Genomic DNA, 8,565 nt, shown 5'->3' on the forward strand with positions numbered 1-8,565 from the left:
ACTTGAAACATTCGATTCCCACTCGGCAATCTTGTAAATCAGTTTTTATAGTTATTTTAATTTTTACAAATGATTGTAATTACCATTAGTATAACTGAAGATTCTTAACCGAGTTTAAATAAAGATCTACTACTACTACTACTACTACTACTACTACTACTACTAATACTACTACTACTACTACTACTACTACTACTACTACTACTACTAAACGCGAAAACACTCGTCAAGCAAAGCTCTTAATCATGAAGAACATGATGTTTGCTTTTCATTCCACGAGCGTTAGAGGAATCGAACATCAGACCTGCGGATTCCGTGATCCGAAGCTCTACCACTGAACCACAGAGACTATACGGTTAGCCATTTCATTATTAAAAGAGGCATTTGGTTCCATCAAATATTGTTAATAAAATCCGAATCGCAAAATCACACGTGCTTTTCATGTAAAGGTAGATTAATTCATCAACGAGTATTTATTAAAGTGTAGTTACTTGTAATTAGAGCTAACTGCTCGGGAACTGTTGACAAAATAGAAAAATGTGACCACGACTTTCCCATCGACATTGAGCAATCTAATGTTACCCCCTACCCACTCCCCCCCCCCCCAACTCTCCCCCTCCCTCTACCCGAATACAGAAACACATGGAGAATAACGACTGAAAACAATAAACCGAAAAATCAACTAAAAATTTAAGAGTATTTAAGCTTTCTTGACAATACAGTGTAAATTACTCTTACTAGTTATGAGAAAACTACTTTTTCCGAAACTCTTTTCAGGGTTGCACAAAAATTGTCAAAGGTAACTAACACCCGGGTAGAAGGAAAAAGATGGTTCGTTCCCAGGCAGAAGTGAAGATCATCTTATCTAAACTATGTCCAAATTAACATGTTTATCCACATAATTTATCTTCTCTGATACAACCTGGCTGAGTCCTCTATTGAGAATTTTATTAACTACTTCTCGGTTTAACTATTAACAGAAACTAGTGATCATTTTACGAACCAGTCAGAGTTTGAATAAGACCATGACAGTGTTGTAGTGGAAAAAGAAAAAAAAGACAATGAAATACGACTGTAGAGGCCCTTTTAAAGATCAAGGTCGTATGTTATGGTGTCTGTTCAATCAAGAGTCGAGGTGCAGTTACCTTGACTTTCCATTGTAAAACAGAGCGACGTTGCAGGCAGCATTGTCACTGATCTGCTGATGGAATTTCAAGAACACATAATTAAACTTGATTAGCTAAGATGGTGGCGCAATCTGTCTCAATCACAGACTAGTCTTCGTAAAAAGCAATGCATTCCATTACCGGTGGAAAACTCAATGATGACAAACCTACCTTTACACAAACCTATAAAGACAATAAAAAGGAAGCAAACCACAATTTAACAATGAAAGGAATTTGGTCCGCACCTTTATTTTTCTAATCTTACTAATGATATTCTTTTCATTGAAGAAAATTTTTCCCAAAGGAGTTCAATTATCTTTTTGCAAAATCGCAGTATCAAAAATTCGTTAAAGATGGAAGCCTTCTTCACTGCCCCGTCTGCATTTGGTCCACAAATTAAAGCATACCTATGCTCATCATGTCAAAGAGCATGGTGCCGAGAAAACAAATACAACGCATTATATACAACGCATTAACAAATCGAAATAAAGGTGGTGTTGTGGCATATCTCGAGGTCTAATAAAAAGTTTCTGGTTCTCATACTTTAGCCTGACCACTCTAATCAAGGTCGACTGAGTAGAAAAATGTGCCTTCCCCTCCCCCCTCCCTCCTCCCGAATACAGATATACATAAAGAATAATGAATAAAAACAAATAACATAAACAAAAAATCAACAGAAAGTAAAGGTTTTTATTCACACTTTTTTACACTTCTTTCGTGTTCTCCAAACTTCCCACGTGCATCCATAACTCACTATACGCACGCTAAGCATGACTAATTTTTTATTAACTACTTCTCAGTTAAATTGGTAACAGTAACTAGCGATATGCCTTTAATGATTCTTTTATGAACCAGTCAGGGTCTGAATAAGACCATGACTGTGTTACAATAGAAAAACAAAAAAAGAAAAATGATACAAGGCTATAAAGGCCCTTTCAAAGACTTAAGTCTCATGTAGTAGTGTCTATTCAATTAAGAGTCGAGGCTCGGTTACCCGGCTTTACTTTTCATTATAATATTTAGAGCAGCCTTGCATGCGGCATTGTTACTGATAAGGTTTGAAATAAAATTGCACTCGATTGGTTAAGATAGTGGAACGAGTTGTCTTAATCACAGTCTGAGTAAAAAACCAATGCATTCCTGAATTACTCCCGACACACAATTTAAAATTTAAGTCTAATAAAAATTAACTACAATTGGAAGCTCAATGATGACAAACCTATCTTTATATAAACCTGTAAAGAGAGAAAAGTAGTAATTTAAAGGACGAAAGTAATTTGGTGTGTGTCTCTATTTCTCCTCATCTTACCAATGATACGCTTTTCATCAAAGAAGATTTTTTCCCAAAGAAGTTCAATGATTTTTTTTAAAAAAGGCAACAACAAAATTTCGCTGATCTTCTTGGCCCGAATCACTCCCTCGTTTGCATCTCGTGCAAAAATAAAATGAATCGTGTTACCGACCACCATGAAGAAAAAACGAAAGCAAAACAAAATCAAAGCTCCCTTTAACAAGATGTACGCACGACCTGGTATCGTATAGCGAAGTTTCGTGTGATTTAGAAATACAACTAATATCATCATAACAAGGAAATTCAAGATTTCAAGAGTGATTTGAAGAATGATTTTAACAATGAATGATTTCGTTACATGACACCATTTAGTATTCACGCAAAAACTATACAATCCATTTGCACTGTAGATGCTGAGTGAGGCACCCATCAAATAGAGTAAAAAGAATAAAATAAGGGTCCAAAAATTTGGAAGACGACACAGATCTTTTAAAACTCGTGAGGAACCGACAAATGATGGGGATTTTGCAACTATTCTCAGAAAAAGACAACAATTCACAATTTCTACCACGTTCAAGAAAATAGCCCAAATTATGGCGTCGGAAAATTCTTTATCAAGGTTTTCTTGCGTCGAGGTGTTCGTCGAGTTTCCGCTCAAATATTTCGTAAGGGACAAACTGAGATATGATATAATCAAAACCACCTCAGTTGACAAAAACAGTAAAAAAAAGCCAATTAGTGAGAACTGTTCACAGATTCTTTGTAGGCGACGTGTTGAATTGGCCTCTCGCACCAGCGGTGTGTTCTCATCAGCAGGTAAGCCGTTTGCTGTGTATTCACTCGCAGCAATTTCTGAGGTGTGACCTGCTTCTGTCGACATGTTTGCTTGAAAAAACCAACACAAAGTGGACAAGCCAACTTATTTCCGCGAAATCTGGAAAACGATAATCGAAACAGGCACAAATGCAGCATATATCAGTAGCTTACACTCGACAAAGACACCATCACAGTAGAGAACTGAAGTAAGGTACAGGAACCGATCTGAGTTCTCAAGCACGACGTTCCATGTAAAAACAACAGAAGATGGGTCATGTTCTTTCAAGGTCAACAGAATAATAGGTGGCAAATAACCTAGGTGATTTTATCATGATCCAGCGTTTGCACTCAGTTTGGAAAAGGGCAGGCAAGAGAACCTCATGCAGAGACGTCACGGCTCATATGAGGAGTTTGATCGATAAGGAATATTGGTACAGATGGAGTCGCTTTTTAAATGCTGGGTACATAGCCTTTTTAAAACTCAAAAGTGCATGGAAGATCTATGAAATGATGGAAATGTTGGGATACTACAAGTTTGGAGAAAACATTACCACTATGAAACAAAATTGGAGAAAAAACACGACTTACGCAGTCTTTGAATAAAAAATGTCCTTTCAACTATTGACACGTCTTTTGTGAAGCGATTCCTGCATAATATAAAAAATATGTAACGCTGAAGTCAAGCTAAAGAAACCTCAGGATCCGTAACGAGAGCCTTATGATAGCCTTATGAAAGCCTTTTGTTCTTAAAACACGACAACGGAATCATTTGAAAAAGTCCACTGCTGAAATTACCTTGTATGGACGTCTTCAGTTTGGGATTCAACCTCAAGAATTGAGCTGAGGATGAGACAAAAACATTTGAAAGGTAAGGAAATGAAACCTTTGTGTCGACTATGGGAAGCTATACTAAAGAGCTACAAGTCTGCAGTGTTGGAGTGTTCTTCTTTCCAGCTATTTTTATGTATTTATTTATTTATTTATTTATCATGCATTGTGTTTTCTTTTCCATCAGAACGTATTGCGTGACGGAACTAAGGAGTAGGATCAGATGAATTATGCCGGCATAATTTTGGCCATATTACAATCATAGAATCGAACATAATGCGGGCTAAAGGACTAAAAACTCTCAAATATTCCCTTGATGTAACAGTTCAACAAGAGATAAATTCTGAGTAATTTCAACGGTGAGCCTCCTTCTTTTGCTTTCACCTAAGGAATTCGTTCAAGTAAAACATTGTGTTCTGAAATTTGGTAGGAATGAAGGTAGGAATTTGTTGGTAGGAGTGAGGGAGGGGAGGTTGAAGCTCTCTTAAAAGTTGTTATTACGTTGAGCAGGATTTTATGCATAATGCTATACTTTCAGGGGTGACTCTCAAAAGCATAATGCTCAAATTTCGAGTACATATAATTTATTTGACCAAACTAAGGAGACTGCCGTGAAAGCGTCACAAACCAAAAATGTCACGCCATGTGACTAATTTTGTTCATCTCTTCAATCGTATCCACCCGTGCAAGCCTTTCATTTATTTAAACAAGGTATAAATCCAAAATTTGGTGAACAAAATGACTGGTTTATGTTCGTGGTAAGTAGATTTCTATACAGCAGGTTGCGCTTCAAACACGATCGCTAACAATCGCATAAACAAGATCATCTTAACGTAACGCCATGTTACTAATTTTGTTCATCTCTCCAATCGTATCCACCCGTGCAAGCCTGTCATTTATTTAAACAAGGTAAAACATCCAAAGTTTGGTGAACAAAATGACTGGTTTGTGTTCGTGGTAAGTAGATTTCTATAGAGCAAGTTGCGCTTCAAACACGATCGCAAACAATCGCATACAATCGCATAAAGAAGATTATCCTTAACTCCCCTATGCTTTCAGCATCGGTGCGATCACTGGGAATTCGACTGCTCTATCTGACTCGTGCTATTTATGCAACACCCAGCGAAATATGAATATAGCAGCCGCGTTTGACCCAAACTTTGGATCACTCTTGAATCTCATTAGTGAAAGCGGCAAAAGCCTCCCTCTAATTAAGCGAGTTGCCACCATTTCATGAGGTACAAACACCACATATCTTTGATGGGTTCAGTATTTCTTACAGAACAATTGCTATTCATATATAAAGTAGCATTTTATTTCCAAGATCAAGAAATCATCAGCTTAATTTCAGCCGGAATATCTTTATCCTGTGGCAAAGGTCGCATGGATACAAGAGTTGTGTTTCAAACACAAACACGCCGCTGCTTCGTCGACAATGACATTTCTGTTTACGAAATTTAGATCACTACACTTTCTGCCAGTGAAGTCTAGTCGGAAACCGAGCACCTTAGTGATCATAATTTACGTGTATTCATTTGGACAACTATTGGTAATTTACAAAGTCGCCTAAAATGATCAGGGCAAACCTCATGCAAAACCTGTTTCATCACCTTGTCGAGGGATAGCAGAAATGGCTTATTCAATGGCAATCTCTAACAGCTAAAGAATCCTCCACTTTGGTCCGCATATGTTCTGGTACAAGGTGAGCAGGAGGCAGCCAGACGAAGGAGGAAGCGTTTGGAGAAACACGATATGTCGTCTAGTGTTCCTTTTAGTCCTTGATTATTTCGAGGGGTTTATAATCAAGGCGAACAACTATAGACCCAATTCCTCACTTTATATTACAGCTTTGAGTGTAAAAATTGCTATCTATTCAGATTTTGATAAGTTTTGCAAGAGGAAATACTCACAGTGTTGATTTGCACCAGCCTGACTTTCTGTGAATCAAATCGTAACTGAGTTCAAATCCTGGACTTTCGCGTAGTAGTGTAGGAGCTGGAGGGAAGAATTAGAACTACTTGATGTTTTTGTAAATGATATCGAAAATGCGTCAAATCAGGAACTAGCTTCCGCCCAAACTAATTTGTGCTACCCCTCCCGACTTAGTGAAAGTCCAAATTAATTTCGATGAAGCTCAGAAACTCACGTGGAAAGAAATAAAATGTTTATATGGTTTAATAAAAATAATAACCTTAAATCACATTTCCAAAACTTCTGAAAATGCAACTTGAATCGAAAAGCCGATGTGTTCACACCTAAGGGACCCGTAGCGGGTTCATTTTGACACACGCTGTGACCACGCGAAAGTGTATCAGAGGTAGCCATATTGGTAAGCGGCGCATTTGCGTCCGTCTTCAGTTGATACAAGTAATCATTGCTCTATTATTGTACTTTTCCTCGTGAGCTCTTCAACATACAGTCCACATATCAATCATAGCGGCCAAGATAGTCTCACTAGAATTTTTTTTCGAGCTCCAATATTTCGGTCCGGACTTGAGGCTCGTTCGAACAAAACAGTAATACCAATGCGGTCAGAACAAATTGCAGACTGCAAACTGCAGACCGGGCGCAAAATGCAGACAAGGTACAAAATGCAGAATGCTGACTGGGTACAAAATGCATACTGAGAATTTATACTGTTTTTTTCGTCTGATAAGTGATAACATGTCATCTTACAACTTGCCGAGCGTCACGCAATCGCTTTTCCACGATCATCTTTCACGATTATTTGCACTATTGTGAAATATTTCTTGCCCGTTTCTTGATCACAGTCGTTCTTAATATAATTTCAAGCCTTCATATAGTCTTCTTTCTTTGCGCGCGAGTTGGTTGGTGTGATATCGGCTCAGAATTTGCCAACTTAATAAAAGTTGATGTAGACGTAGATGTAAATGAGATGTCATTATTGAATATTTAACACACGCAATATTCGAGAAACAATTGACAGCTTTGCATGTGGTGCGTACGTTTCATCGTTTTAACCGATATGCGGACCGAGACCAAAACTGTTCTTTCGACTTGATATATTTTCAACGTTCAGGGGTGTACACGCACTGATTTTTCAATATGTGCCTTATATTGTTATTGGCTTAGTGCATGAGGGACCAGCGAATTTTTATAGGGAAAAGCGAAGAGTTGCCTTCGTGACTAGCCATTTGTTTACTTTTCTGGTGGTTTTATCTCTCATCTGTTTGGTGACTACGAAAATATTAATATGTGGAAATCAGACTATATGAAGGCTTGAGATTCTATTAAGAACGATTGTGACCGCTTTGTTAAAAACCAAATACAATGGCCGCTTTGTTCAAAACAAAAGATATCAAGAAACGGGAAAGGAATATTTCACAATAGTGCAAATGATCGTGAAAGATGATGGTTACTAATATTTTGCGGCTAGAGCAATATTTGTTTCCTGATTATGCCCACCCAGCCCACCCTCCGCCCCACAAACACACACACACGCACACACACTCACATGAAGCGTAGTCCCACCTATGTGGCAAGCTGCTGCTCCCGTACTAGCTGTTATAAAGGTACTCTGAGGTGGTAACATTGTTATCAAACGTGAGATATGACTTGCCAGTTCCGGCACTACCAGTAAAAAACACACTCTTTCCAGCTCTTATGGCGTTTATCACTGCCCTTTGTTCAGGTATAAGATTCATTTGAAAAGAACTCAAAGACCTGAGACGTCTTCTTTCCGGTCCGCTGTGTTCATCGTTTCCACAATTCGAATCGCTTTTTCTACCTGTAGTTTTAATTCGCTTCGGTGATACACCGTTCTTATCTTCCAGAGGCCTTTTCTTGCGGTCCACTGTGAAATCGTTGTCTGTAAGAGGGCTTATGTTTTCATACGACCGCACGGAGCAACTTCAGAATACCCCGCAACTCATTTACATGTCATTGAATAAGAATAGCGTATATTGTGTTATGCCTCGATCTTCAAAGCCTCCCGACACATGTAAGTGAGGCGGAAATGAGTTGCGGGGTATTCTGAAGTTTAGCCGACCGCACTTTATCACTGAGAAGCCGTCTTCTGTTACTTGCAATTCCATTTTGTTTACTTTGAGCAAGTTTCAATGACAGACATTTTAAAAACGTCGCGAGCTGATTCGGTGGACAATGCGAAAACATTATTTGAATCTTCTGTGTTAAAAGTTTGATGGTAGCCTTCCCTTCCTGTAGCAACTGTTTGTGAATGGTTAATTCCTTCAGGAAAAGTCTGTCCCAACGAAGATTGACTACTAGTCAGTGACTTACAATTCGGAGAGCGATGTCGCGAAATTCATTTCGACCCGAGACAACTGTAACACTCTTGAAGGTTCGCCGTTTCGTGACCACACCATTGGAATTGAGGTTTTCCACTGTCAACAGCATTCTAACTCACTAGCTTCCATCACTCTATCGAAATGAAAGTTTAAAAAGTTTGAAAGAAATGGATGCTTTAATCGAAAGGAATCGGTC

At 38.4% G+C, this 8,565-nt stretch overlaps 1 protein-coding gene across 1 annotated transcript; it reads right to left on the reverse strand.

Moving 5' to 3' along the window:
• Positions 1-1,884: 1,884 nt before the first annotated feature.
• LOC136280540 (uncharacterized) lies at positions 1,885-7,656 on the reverse strand. Its single transcript, XM_066165885.1, has 5 exons — positions 7,594-7,656; positions 6,012-6,096; positions 4,069-4,113; positions 3,862-3,920; positions 1,885-3,391 (listed from the first exon to the last, which is right to left on the reverse strand). Exons 1-5 carry the CDS (start codon positions 7,652-7,654, stop codon positions 3,294-3,296), a joined length of 348 nt encoding a protein of 115 aa, XP_066021982.1. The 5' UTR covers positions 7,655-7,656; the 3' UTR covers positions 1,885-3,293.
• Positions 7,657-8,565: the final 909 nt, after the last annotated feature.

The sequence above is a fragment of the Pocillopora verrucosa genome, chromosome 4, assembly GCF_036669915.1.
Source record: "Pocillopora verrucosa isolate sample1 chromosome 4, ASM3666991v2, whole genome shotgun sequence".
NCBI lineage: Eukaryota > Metazoa > Cnidaria > Anthozoa > Scleractinia > Pocilloporidae > Pocillopora > Pocillopora verrucosa.